The 14,495-nt window shown below is 42.5% G+C and overlaps 1 protein-coding gene across 1 annotated transcript in view; it reads left to right on the top strand.

The window, feature by feature from the left end:
* The window catches only part of CHRNA4 (cholinergic receptor nicotinic alpha 4 subunit), a gene marked incomplete at its 3' end in the record, with an annotated part of 86,320 nt that overhangs the window by 47,279 nt on the left and 24,546 nt on the right, over positions 1-14,495 (top strand). Inside the window, exons 3-4 of the mRNA XM_081949706.1 lie at positions 4,606-4,650; positions 6,864-6,973. Of these exons, the coding sequence (XP_081805832.1) occupies positions 4,606-4,650; positions 6,864-6,973 (155 nt within the window). The remainder of the gene's footprint in view (positions 1-4,605; positions 4,651-6,863; positions 6,974-14,495) is intronic.

Genomic DNA, 14,495 nt, shown 5'->3' with positions numbered 1-14,495 from the left:
ATCTGTAATCAGTTCAAAATCGCGGCCGTAGAGGTATTCGTGGAAACGTTTTACTCCAGCTACAGCAGCTAGCGCTTCCCTGTCCATCTGGCTGTAATTCCTCTCGGCCGATGAAAGAGTCCTGGAGTAGAAGGCGATGGGTGCTTCGTTCCCATTTGGCATCCTGTGGCTGAGGACTGTGCCAACTCCGAAAGGTGATGCGTCGCAGGTCAATACCAGCGGTAGCGTCTGGCTATATTGGACTAACAGCGAGTCAGTGGTGAGCAGGCGCTTTACTGCGGCGAAAGCTGCTGCTTCGGCTCGTCCCCATCTCCATGTTGCGTTCCTCTGGAGTAGTCGATGTAATGGCTCAGCAACGGTCGCCTTCTGTCTCAGAAAAACGCTGTAGAAGTTAAGCAGTCCGAGGAAGGCCTGCAACTCGGTCTGATTTCGTGGTGTGGGGGCGTCCTGGATCGCCTTAATTTTCTTAGAAGTGGGGTGTATGGCCTGACCATCGATTCTATATCCCAGGAATTCTACGCTAGGCACGTTAATTTGGCATTTCCCCTTTTTTAGGCGGAGGCCCTTTTCTCTGATTCTGGCCAAAACAGTCCTGACTCTTTTTAATAGTTGCTCCTCATTTGCAGCGGACACCAACATGTCGTCGAAATAGGGGACGACTCCCGGTATCCCTTGCAAAAGCCGTTCCATGACGCTCTGGAACAGACCTGGAGCAATACTCACACCGAATTGTAGCCGGTTGCATTTGAATGCTCCTCTATGCGTCACTATAGTTTGGCGCTATCCACGGGCAACTGCTGGTAAGCTTGTGCCATGTCTAACTTAGCAAATACCTTTCCTGGCCCCAACGAATGCAATAGGTGTTGTACTACAGGCACAGGATATGCGCTTTGTTGTAGCGCGACATTAATTGTGCATTTATAGTCTGCGCAGATGCGGACTGATCCGTCTGGCTTGACTGGGGTCACAATGGGAGTTTCCCAGCGCGCGTGATCCACTGGCTCAAGGACTCCTTGCGCCACTAACTTATCTATCTCCTTATCTATTTTTGGGCGGAGTGCAAAAGGCACTCGTCTCGGTTTAAGTCGGATTGGCGCCACTTTGGGGTCTAAATTGAATGAGATTGGTTTACCCACATACTTACCAAGACCGGGGCTGAACACATCCTCGAACTCCTTAAAAATCTGCTCGGCGCTGCTGTTCTCCACGGCGTTGATTCCGGTGACTTCTAGCCCCAAGGATTCAAACCAATCCAGTCCTAGGAGGTTCTGTAATGGTGCGCTGGCGATGGTCACGGGCAGCTGGGCTACGATGTCCTTGAAACGGATCTGGAACGTGCCTTGGCCCACGATGGGGACTCGGTTCCCCTGGTAGTCTCGTAGCAGGACGTCTGGAACGCGTAGTTGGCTCTTTTTGAGGCTAGGTATAGCCTGTTTCATGGATGCCCATGAAATGATCATCAGGGACGATCCTGTGTCAACTTCCAGCTCGCAAGGTGAGCCCTCCAAGAGGACTGTGACTTTCAGCTTTTTAGGCCGCTTGGTGCGGACCTGCCTTATTGTGGTGAGATACGTTCGCAATTCCTCTCTCTGGGTCAACTCTATCTCAGCATCTGTATCCTGAAAATACTCTCGTTGAGCGTCTTGGTAGAACGCTCTCTCAGCTCTTTGTGCGTAATCTCTCTGGGAATACGCTTGCTCAGCTCCTTGTGTGTAATCTCTCTGGGAATACGCTTGCTCAGCTCTTTGGGGATTTTCTCTCTGGGCAAACACTTGTGGATTTCTCTCTGGGCGCCCTTTTTGATTTCGCCAAGCCCTTGGGTTGGGCTTCTGTTGGCGGTACGTAGGTGGCTGCCGTGAGGCAGGGACTTCGCTCCGGCACACTCGTGCGATGTGCCCAAGTTTGTTGCAGTGCGAACAAACAACGTTCCTGAACCTACAGGTAGACCGGGGGTGATTCCCTCCGCAGCTTGCGCAGGGCGGCAAACGGAATGCGGGTCTCCCCCCAGGCCTCATGTGACTGCTCCGCATCAGGTGACTGTCCTCGAACTCGGGATCCTCGTAGTCGGGGTTTGTGTCCTCGTAGTGAACTCTGGTTTGCCTGGGTGCTGGCTGGCTTCCGGTGAAACCGCATTGTATGGTTACCGATGATTTCTCTGCTGACTCTGATGCCCTTGCTTTGTTCAGTGCTATCTGTAGGGTTAAATTTGGGTTTGCCAACAGCTTCTTTTGTAGTGAAATGTTTCTTAACCCACAGACAAATTGTGCCAGGATGTGCTCGTCCAGGTCCCTGAACTCGCAGTGAGTTGCTGCTTTACGCAGGGCTGCAACATATTGGTTGATTGACTCTCCCGCCTTCTGGTTCCGCGTGTTGAATTCCTGGCGGCAAACGTGGCGGGAAGGTTTTGGCGCGTAATGAGTCTGTAGAGCCTGTTGCAACGCCGTCCATGATACCGCTTGTATTGGAGTAGGCGCGGTGAGGTCTCTGGCCGTGTTGAAGACTTCCTTTCCACAGTAGCCGAGGAAGATGTCTTTCTTTCGGGCGTCGGTTATCCCCGTGTATTCGTTCGCTTCGAGGAAACACTCGAAACGAATCATGAAGGCTTCCCATTCGTCGTTCGCTGGGTCGAATGGAGCGGGGGGAGTGTGCATCGCCATCTTCTCTTGTTTGAATTTGCCGCGCTGCGGTGTCCTGAGATGGCTGCCGGAATTTCTGCCGAATTCCTGGGCTAGATCAAATCCGGAGATTCTGTAGTAGCGTTCTTCGTCCTATCTGTCTCTCGATCCCACCTTCGTCGCCAATGTTAGATCTGGGCAACAAGAGAACAGACTGCGGACACGAAGTGACTTAACAGCTCTTTATCAATAGTAGTAGTGATCCAGCTTGCTCTGTGGTCGGAGGGTTCCCCTTTTATAGGAATCGGGTACGCCTCTCGACCAATCAGAACGATACCTGTTTCCCGCTGTAGCAGTGGACCAGAGAGGAGACTTGCTACGATATATGTTAATATCTAACAATATATATATTTTAAAAAGAAAGAAAAAAGGGAAAGAAAGAAAGAAATGTAGATTATCTCCGAGGGAGAGAATGCATGGAAAGGGGACCATTCACTCATGCCTCAGCAAACCAGAAGAGGGGAAAGAAGGCGGAGCAGCATAAGATATGCATGGTGTTAAATGAATTGTATAAACACAGGTTCAGAAATAATTTTTCTCTTCAGCGTCTCACTCAGTCCAACAAAGGTGAATCTGCATTAGAAAGTTCTTTTGAAGGAGAAGTGGATTTCTGTGAATTTTGGAGAACGGTGTTTGTTTTATCAGCTTAGTGACAAGGTGACCAAGGGACTTTGGGTGAGAAAAATGCCCAGTTTTTCATTGGACCATGTGTCTTCATGGATCTTTCTTTTCTTCTTCTTCTTCTTCTTCTTCTTCTTCTTCTTCTTCTTCTTCTTCTTCTTCTTCTTCTTCTTCTTCTTCTTCTTCTTCTTCTTCTTCTTCTCCTCCTCCTCCTCCTCCTCCTCCTCCTCCTCCTCCTTCTCCCCCTCCTCCCCCTCCTCTTCTTCTACTCCTCCTCCTCCTCTTCCTATTCTTTCTAATTCTTTCTAATTCTTCTCCTTCTCCTCCCCTCCCCCTCCTGCTCCTCCCTCTCCTCCTTTCTTCTCCTCCTTCTCCTTCTTCTATTCTTTCTAATTCATTCTAATTCTTCTCCTTCTCCCCCCTCCTCTTCTATTCTTTCTAATTCATTCTAATAAATTCTAGTACTTCCCCTTCTCCTCCCCTTCCCCTTTCTCCTCCTCCCTCCTCCTCCAGACCCTATACTGTACTACTCTAGACAAATTTTGATAGATGAATGCTTCAGTGAGCCATTCTCCACTGCATCATTGTACTGCAATTCCCATCATTCCTAGCTATTTAAAATGTTGTCTGGGAGTGATGGGGCTTATAATCCAGTGTACCTGAAAGACCATCTTGTTGGAGAAGACAGGCTGCACCAATGAGAGTTGCACCCAGATCTAGAGATGGAGTTACACAAGCAGCTAAGAAACTGTATAAGATCAAGATGTTGGGTTGGACCATTGAATATAGGTTCTGCTAAGCATTGGTAACGTCTGCATTTTTGGCTGATTTTTTAAATATATTTATTAGTACCAATAGAAGAGAATATTTGTACCTTGGGATTGAACTGTGGGATACGTGATGCTCTCTGAACTTGGTGGTTTTCTTGCAGACATTTTATTACCCAACTAGGCAACATTATCAGTATTAGAAGGGAGTGGGGTTTGCTCAGCGTTTATGTACAAGTGGTTTGCCCTGTCAGTGTTGGTGGGAATGTCCTTGATAGTTCCTTGATTGGGTTGTTATTCACAGCTTGGTTTTTGCTCTAATGTTAACTCAGCCCCACTCCCTTCTAACACTGATGACGTTATCTAGTTGGGTAATGAAATGTCTGCAAGAAAACCACCAAGCTCAGTGACCACCAAAGACCCCATATTTACATATGTGAAGATATTGATGAGATTACAGCATCAACAAAAGCTTATACAGCTTTGAGGAATATTGGTGGGTTTTTTTAACATCTGTGTTCTGTTTTTTTCTCATTTTTCAGGATGAAAAGAACCAAATGATGACCACAAATGTTTGGGTGAAACAAGTGAGTCAGCCGAGATTTCCTCCCCCCCCCCCCATGTTCCAGAGATCGAACTTGGATTTAGCTCAGAAAAAAAGGAAGCAGAAATGTGGGTGGAGGGAGGGATGGCGAAGAATTTTCCTGTAGAAATATCATGCTTTTTTCATGAAACGTTGGGAAGTTTTTTTTCCTTTAGGTAAATGGGTGTTAAAGGACTTGGCCCATACAATCTGGCTGTTGTTTTTGAAAGCCGTCCCATAAAGTTTTTTACATTTCCAAATAAATCCAGTCTTTCCCCAGCCATGACAATTTCCAGGTGTGTGAACTACAACTCCCAGAATTCCAACAACCACCATGGCCAGTGGGGAATTCTGAGAGTTGAAGTGCACACAGCTTCTTCTTCTCCTCTTTCTCTTTCTTTCTCTTTCTCCAGAGGTCCTCAAACTTTTTAAACAGGGGGCCGATTCACAGTCCCTCAGACTGTTTTGGGGGGGGCGGGGGGCAGATTGGCTGGGTGGGCGTGGCTATGTGGTCATGTGACTGGGTGGGTGTGACCAATTTAGCTAGCCATTTTGCCTTTATCCTTGCTGTACGTGCCCCTCCCCTACTCATCTACTGGCCCTGGGTCACATGGCTGTGAAAAACATCCCGAAAGGCTGTTTTTAAAGACTTTTAAAGCACTACTTTACAAGCTGGTAGCTGGTTTTCAAGCCAGCAGTTCCCCCTCCCCTACTCCCCCTTTTCTTCCTCCTCCTCGTCTTCTTCTTCCTCGTTGTCTCCGTCTTCTTTCCCTAGTCTCCTTCTCCTTCTTCCCCATGTCTCCTCCACCTCCTCCTCCTCCTCTTCCTCCCAAGCATCAGATGGTAAGAAAAGAACACTGTAGATTTCTTTTATCAGAAGCCCGATCCAATATTTTGCAGCAAGCATTAAATTTAACTTCAAGACTGAGGTCGCCATATCCCTGCTTTAAAGAATTATCCATGAGTGTGTTTTATTCTCCAGTTTTTGAAATAAAAATTGATTTGGAAGTTACTTGTGCAACCCCCAACAGGGGAAACAATACAATATTGACTCTATCCAGGAAAAAAAACAACCTAGAGAAATCCCAAATTTGCTCCTTTCATTTCTGCAGGGATCAAAAATATATTTTCAAATCATTATTTGCAATAGAATATTAATAGAGGGGCAAAGTTATTTTGTGGGGGAATTCCCAGGGGAAGGGCATGGTTTATTTTAAAATTTTATTTTAATGCAAACTATCTTCCATTAAACAGTGTGTCATCTGGGTACAAATGTTTTGTGCAATAACAATTAAAATTTACAATCATGTTCATTATTTAATCTATTCTTAGCTTAATACCAATTCCTTAAGTGTCTAATACTACAACAATCTTTCACACTTTAACAAAGAGCATGTTAAAGAGTAAAGTCGACTTCAGCTTGGGAAATTTGGTTATTAGTCATTTTAAGATGTGTGGACTTCAATTCCCAGAATACCCCTATACAGTTCAGGGCAGTACAGTAGTCCTCAACTTATAACCATCCTTTTAGAGACTGAAGTTACAATGGCATTTTAAAAAAGTAACTTATGATCGTTTTTTCACACTTTCAAGTTTTGCTGGTCAAGGGATCAAAATTTGAATGCTTGACAACTGGTTCACATTTATGATGGTTGCAACATCTGGGGTCACATGATCCCTTTTTGCGACCTTCCAACAAGCGAAGTCAATGGAGAAGCCAGATTCACTTAACAACCGTGTTACTAACTTAACAACCGCAGCGATTTATCTAACAAGGGTGGCAAGGAAGGTCGTGAATTTGTGCAAAACTCACTTAGCAGCAGAAATTTGGGGCTCAACTGTGGTCATAAGTCGAGGACTACTTGTAAAATATAGATCTCTGTTTCTCATGCTGCCTGGGGAATTCTGGGAGTTGAAGTCCACCTGTCTTAAAGTTGCCAAGTATGACAAACTCTGAGGCAATCGTTTTTCTTGCTCCTGTGTGCCTGACATAAAATGTGTTTAAAATTTGATGTCTATGGAGATTCTCAATCATCCAGATCCTAGTTGTCCTAAAGATGCTTTCTCTCAAGAGGCAACTGGAGTTTCTTGTTTTTCTTTGAAGAGGTTTCGCTTCTCATCCAAGAAGCTTCTTCAGTTCTGACTTCAGAATTTGGTGATTCATATTGCTTTCTCTTTTTGGGTCTAATCATTTATCTGGTATTTCCTGCCTTTTAGGAGTGGCATGATTATAAGTTACGTTGGGATCCTGATGAATACGAGAATGTAACGTCGATACGAATCCCATCCGAGCTTATTTGGAGACCGGACATAGTTCTTTACAACAAGTAAGAGCCTATTTTGAGCATCTTTCCTTTAAAGTGGTGGATTTATCTTGTCTTCCTGAAAACACAGGGCATTTTTGTAATAGTCGGGCTCCAGTGACCAAGAAGGATACACTGATATTCTCTAAGCAGTTTCCTTTATAGGCAGAAATCTTGCCAAACTAAAGCAAACCATGTAGAAAATCCAGCAAGTGCAAATAGAAAGCTAAAGCCAGCTGGGTGATTTTGGGTGAGTTACCAGGAGACTGTGAGTTCTAGTTCTACTTTAGGCATGAAAGCCAGTTGGAGGACTTTGGGCCAGGAACTCTCTCTCAACCCAATCTACCTCACAGTGTTGTTATGTGGAAAATAGAAGGGGGGAGATGTATTGGATATGTTCATTGTCTTGAGTTATTTATTTAAAAAAAATTACAACATAATCAGAGATCGATAGATTGAAGAGAGAGAGAGATGATGATGATGATAAATAGATAGATAGATAGATAGATAGATAGATAGATAGATAGATAGATAGATGATAGATAGATGATAGATACCATATTCCCCCGAAAATAAGACAGGGTCTTATTTTCTTTTGACACCCGAAATAAGCACTTGGCCATATTTTTGGGGCGGTCTTATTATTTTTGAGGTTCAGGAGGTGGCGAGCATGGTCACCTCATGGCTGCTGCTATGTTGCAATATTTTGGGGGAGGGCTTATTTTTGGGGAAAGAGTAGATAGATAGATAGATAGATAGAGATAGATAATGATAGATAGATAGATAATGATAGATAGATAGATAATGATAGATAGATAGAGATAGATAGATAATGATAGATAGAGGGCGAGGGAGAGGGCGCGGTTTATAAATTAAATAAAAGTAAAGTAAAGTAAAGATAGATAGATAATGATAGATAGATAGAGATAGATAGATAATGATAGATAGATAGATAATGATAGATAGATAATGATAGATAGATAGAGATAGATAGATAATGATAGATAGATAGATAGATAGATAGATAGATAGATAGATAGATAGATAGATAGATAGATAGATGATAGATACCATATTCCCCCGAAAATAAGACAGGGTCTTATTTTCTTTTGACACCCGAAATAAGCACTTGGCCATATTTTTGGGGCGGTCTTATTATTTTTGAGGTTCAGGAGGTGGCGAGCATGGTCACCTCACGGCTGCTGCTATGTTGCAATATTTTGGGGGAGGGCTTATTTTTGGGGAAAGAGTAGATGATAGATGATAGATAGATAGATAGATAGATAGATAGATAGATAGATGATAGATAGATAGATAGCGATAGATAATGATAGATAGATAGATAATGATAGATAGATAGATAATGATAGATAGATAGAGATAGATAGATAATGATAGATAGAGGGCGAGGGAGAGGGCGCGGTTTATAAATTAAATAAAAGTAAAGTAAAGTAAAGATAGATAGATAATGATAGATAGATAGAGATAGATAGATAATGATAGATAGATAGATAATGATAGATAGATAGATAATGATAGATAGATAGAGATAGATAGATAATGATAGATAGATAGATAATGATAGATAGATAGATAGATAGATAGATAGATAGATAGATAGATAGATAGATAGATAGATGATAGATAGATAGATAGATATAAATTCGGGAGGAACGCTTGAAGGAAAATTTGCTAAAGACCATGGACTGGCAGACCTCTTCAACTAATTAGAGATAAGGAGTTTAAAGCATAATGGAGATTTTCCAATACATCATTAGTTAATTATGAGTAACTGAATGGTATGCTTTTTAAAAGGCTGAACATTTACCACCCGTGCCAATATTTTGAGTGTTTGAGATGCAGGAAATAACCTTGCTATGAGGTGAGCTCAAAACAAATTCATGGGAGCCAAAATTTCATTTTGAAGTTGGAGCAAAATACGTCTGCTCTTTTGAATTTTGCTGTGAGGAAACACAGCCTGTGTTTCGTTAAATGCTGCAGGGAGATCTTGGGGACTCGGCCTGCTTCGTTCTGACTTTGAAAGAAAACACCTTTGTCATTTCATTCACCCGCCTCGAATCCTGCATGGACTTCTAGAGCTGGACAGTGAAAAGGTTGAAGAGGAACATGGGCCAGTCCTGGAGTCTGGGGAAGGCTCAGACGAGGGCTCTGCATCGGAGGAAGAGATGGGGGCCAAGGCCATCTGGCAGTTCTCAGCTGCCTTCGGAGCTAGACAGCAATGAGGCAGAGGAACAGCTGGAGCCTGTTCCCGATGAACAGCTCAGAAATCAGGCTCAACTTGGGAGTAAGGCCACAGGTGGACAGTGAATGGCCCCTCCCATAGGAAATAAAAGAGGAGTGAAAGGGGAGTGGGCTTTTGCAGGAAACAATTCATTCGTTCGTTGATTCGTTTCAGGAGTGTGAAAATCTGTCTGGGAATCTCAGAGACTCTGTGCCAAGTCTTTCCCTTCACAGCACTGCGTTCGTAAAATAATTACATGGCAGCTTTCCAAGCTAGATAAGGGGTTTTGTTGGGACCAGGAATCTGCTTCGTGCTTTTTGGGGAAGCCTAGGTCAGAACAACATGTACACAACAGTGAAAAACAGAATTTACTTTATACCGACATTTCTCAATTTTTGGCAACTTTAAGACACATGGACTTCAACTCCTGGTGGAGAATTCTAGGAGCTGAAGCTTATATGTCTTACAATTAGTCCTTGAATTATGACCACCATTGAGCCCCTCTAGGGTTGCCAGGTGTCCACTATTTGAGCGGACAGTCCGCTTTTTTCACATTATGTTCACTATTTTTTTTCACAAAATAGTGGACTTTTTTTTATTCAAAAGCTTTATGATGAAATGGTACATAATCTAAAGCTGTACAGTCTAAGAGAATAAGGGTAGGAGAATCGCATTTTGTCTTTTTTTTTCATAAGTTAGAATGAGACAAAGATCGAATATCCATTGAACTCGATTCTCCAAAAAAAATATTAATCATACTCAATTGTTTCACAAGACATTTAAGAAAAGTATATAAAATTATTTGCATACTATTTTTCTTAACTCGCATTTACCTATTATTTTTATATTATACTTTTTTCTTAGTTGGATAGGTATGTTTTGGAACACTCAATAACGTATCATCATTTGAGGTCAATGAGGACTAGCCTCAATATGTAGAGCGCGAATTTGTCAAACCAAAGATTCCGTTGAAGCATTATAAACATAAAAGTTAATCATTGTTTTTATGTAAATACTATTTTGCTGTGTTCTAATTATAATATATTTGATGTTTTGAATTTTAAGTAAAGTTTTGAAGTGATTATTTTAATACGTGTTAAAATGTTTGTAAGAAAATATATAATTTAATTGTATTTTTTTTATTTTTTTTATTACTTAAACCCCCCCCCCCCCACTTGTCTGCTATTTTTTGGAAGCAGACCTGGCAACCTCAATTTCTGTTGCTAAGCAGGACACTTGTTCAGTGAGTTTGGCTCCATTTTCTGATCTTTTGTGCTTTCCGGATGCTGCTGAACTACATCTCCCAGCACCCTCTGCTATTGCTAGGATTGCTAAGAGTGATTGATCCAAAGGCCACAAGCTCCTTTGGCTCCAAATATTTGCTTTCTAAGCCTTTAGAAACTCACCATTGCCAAATCACAGTGGAAAACTAGCCACCCCTAACTCAGCATAGAATCGTTAAAGAGAGGACGCAAATGGAAGGACAAAAATGAAATGTGAATAACCCCAAATTAAAATAGTTTTTAAATTATTTTTGGAATAGAATAGAGTAACAGAGTTGGAAGGGAGGTCTTCTAGTCCAACCCCCTGCCTAGGCAGGAAACCCTATACCATTTCAGACAAATGGCTATCCAACATCTTCTTAAAGACTTCCAGTGTTGGGGCATTCACAACTTCTGGAGGCAATTTCTGTTCCACTGATTCATTGTTCTCACTGTCAGGAAATTTCTCTTAGTTCTAAGTTGCTTCTCTCCTGGATTAGTTTCCACCCATTGCTTCTTGTCCTGCCCTCAGGTGCTTTGGAGAATAGTTTGGCTCCCTCTTCTTCGTGGCAACCCCTGAGATATTGGATGATATTGGATGAAATGATTACATTGAACTGTTGAATTGTCCCACGCCGAGTTGTCTTGTAGCGAGTCGGCTGTGGTCAGTTGGCCATGGTGGATCGGCCACAACACGTTGTCCCATTCTGTTTAGAGCTGGGGGTCTCCAATCATCATCACTTCTCTAAAACATTCGCCATGCTGCCTGGGGGAATTCTGGGCGTTGAAGTCTATGTCTTAAAGTTGCCAAGTTTCGAGACACTTGCTTTTACAGAGGCATCCCCCCCACCCCCCAGACATACCTGGTCTTCCTCCAAATGATTGTCCTCCCTGGTAGAGTACTTACTTTTAATTGTTCCATCTGCAGCCTGCTTCGGTGAGGTTTCTTGGCAAAGTAGCATTAATCTGCAGTAAATCGTTTGGATGAAGCGCCAGCCAAGTTTCTTACCCCTTTGAACCAATAGAATGACCTTAGTAAACCAAAACGTAACTTTTTGTGGGTATCTGCTGGTGCTGCAGTGGTCTGGCAGAAATCTCTGGCTGGAGATTCTTCAACAAAAAATAAGGATACAGGTAGTCCTTGACATACAACCATTTGTGGTACCGTCGTAACTGTCCCCGGGGTCACCATTGGTAGCCTTTACAAGCAAAGTCAATGAAGGAAGTCGGGTTCACTTAACGTGAATATCCCAATACTGGAAGTCTTTAAGAAGATGTTGGATAGCCATTTGTCTGAAATGGTATAGGGTTTCCTGCCTAGGCAGGGGGTTGGACTAGAAGACCTCCAAGGTCCCTTCCAACTCTGCTACTGTATTGTATTGTAACGTCTCCAGTTCCTTAATGTCGCCTAACTTGGGACAGTACAACCGTCACAAATACAGGTAATCTTCAACTTACGACCACAATGGACCCAACATTTCTGCTAAGTGAGACGTTTGTTAAGTGAGTTTTGCCCCATTTCACGATATTTCATGCCACAGTTGTTAAGTGAATCACTGCAGTTCATAAGTTAGTAACACAGTTGTTAAGTGAATCTGGTTTCCCCCTTGACTTGGCTTTTCGGAAGGTCGCCAAAGGGGATCACATGATCCTGGGACACTGCAACCGTCATAAATGTGAGACAGTTGGCAAGCATCTGAATTTTGATCGCAGGATTGTGGGGATGCTGCAATGGTTATAACTGTGGAAAAATGGTAATAAGTCTCTTTTTTTAGTGCCATTATAACTTTAAACGGTCACTAAATGAATTGTTGTAAGTCGAGGACTACTTCTACATGCCAGTTTGCAATCCCCCAAATTTTGATGCCATGAGTATAGGGATGCTGCAAGGGCTGTCAGTATGGAAACCGGTCGTAAGTCGCTTTTTTAAAGTGCCGTTGTAACTTTGAACGGTCACTAAGCGAGGACTACTTGTACTGAACAAAAGACTTCCTAACTTCCACCAAACTTGTTGAAGTCCCTGCCTTCTTCTTCTCCACTCTGTTGGCTCCCAACTTTAATTATTTATTTATATTTATTTATTTATTACATTTATTACTGCCCATCTCACCAATAAGCTGATTCTATCAATTAGCCAGATTTAAATGTTCTAACACAAGAGGGTCCAATTTTGGCAGTTTTAAGACTTCCAAGAACTCCCAGAATTCCTCAATTATCATGGCCGGCTGAGGAATTCTGGGAGTTGAAGTCCACAGATTGGATACCCTTGTAAAACATAGACATTCCAGAGAAAAAAAAATAATTTCGTTCAGTTCATTTGCAATCCTGGGAGAAATTCCTTCAAAAGAGAAACAGAAATATATCCAGTTAGTGTTAACTGGCTCAGAAATCAGCATTCTGTATATATTCAGCCGCAGAATATTTTTCTGCCAACTTTTTAAAGCCGCTTCAAAATCCAGCTGCACCAAATATATCTTTTTCTTAATCGTGCTGAATATATATTTCCCTGAAACGTGGCTCTTTGGGGTAAATATCATAAATCTCACACAATTAGAAAGTAGATGGATTTGGCTGTTTTAAGAGCTGATAAACCAAATTGATCAATCCTTTTTTCCCCCCTCTTCCATAAATATTCGTGATCTTTTGATAGTGTGCTTACAAAAATAATTTTGCTTTTTGGGGAAGCCTTAATTTGCAATACAGGTAGTCCTCGACTTACGAAAACAATTCAGCTCAAACTTTCTGCTGCTAAGCGAAACATTTATTAAGTGAATCCTGCCCATTATACAATCTTTCGCAATCGTTAAAGGAATCACATTTAATTAGTAACGCAGTTGTTAAGTGAATCTGGCTTCCCCATTGACTTTGCTCGTCCCCAGGATCATGTGTTAAAAATTCAGCTGCTTGGCAACTAATGTGTGTCTATAAAAGTATTCGACGGCAGCCAAAAAAGCCAATGCAATCCTCAACTGCATTTACAGAGGGATACAATCAAGATTACGTGAGGTACTAATACTACTCTATAAAGCCTTAGTAAGGCCACACCTAGAATACTGTGTCCAGTTTGATCACCACACGATAAAAAAAGATGTTGAGACTCTGGAAAGAGTACAGAGAAGAGCAATTAGGGGACTGGAAGCTAAAACAGAATCAGAATAGAACTGGGAAGGGACCTTGGAGGTCTTCTAGTCCAGCCCCCTGTTCAAGCAGGAGACCCTATCCCATTTCAGACAAGTGACTGTCTGAAGTCTCTTCTTAAAAACATCCAATGACGAAGCACCCACAACTTCTGAAGGCAACTTCTGTTCCACTGGTTAATTGTCCTTACTGTTAGGAAGTTTCTCCTTAGTTCCAGGTTGCTTCTCTCCTGGATTAGTTTCCATCCATTGCTGCTTGCCCTTTGATGTTTTGGAAAATAAATTGCAACAAACATATGAAAAAATGGTTACAGGAACTGGGCGTGTCTAGTCTACTGCAGAGAAGGACCAGGGGAGACATGATAGCAGTCTTCTGATATTTGAGGGGCTGCCACAGAGAGGAGGGGGTCAAGCTATTTTCCAAAGTGCTTGAAGGAATAATGGATGGAAACTGATCAAGGAAAGAGATTCAACCTGGAAATAAGGAGAAATTTTCTGACAGAGATAACAATCAACCCATGGAACAGAAGTTGCCTTCAGAAGTTGTGGAAGCTTCATCCCTGGAGGCTTTCAAGAAGAGATTGGACTGCCATTTGTCAGAAATGGTGTAGGGTCTCCTGCTTGGGATGGGGTTGGACTAGATGACCTACAAGGTCCCTTCCAACTCAGTTAATCTATAACAGTTGCAATGCCCCCGATCATGTGGTCCCCTTTTGTGATCTTCTGACGAGGGCAGTGGGGAAGCCAGATTCACTTAACAACCATGTTACCAACCGAACAGCTGCAGTGATTGGCTTAACAACTGCAGCAAGAAAAGTCGTAAAATGAGGCAAAGCTCCCCTAACAGCTGTCTTGTTTAGCAATGGAAATGTATGCCTCTGTTTGTGGTCGTAAATCCAGGACTA

The sequence above is a fragment of the Natrix helvetica genome (assembly GCF_964273705.1).
Source record: "Natrix helvetica genome assembly, chromosome: 3".
Classification (NCBI taxonomy): domain Eukaryota; kingdom Metazoa; phylum Chordata; class Lepidosauria; order Squamata; family Natricidae; genus Natrix; species Natrix helvetica.
Note: the sequence above shows the minus strand (reverse complement) of the source record. Positions and strands in the feature narration are given on the sequence as shown.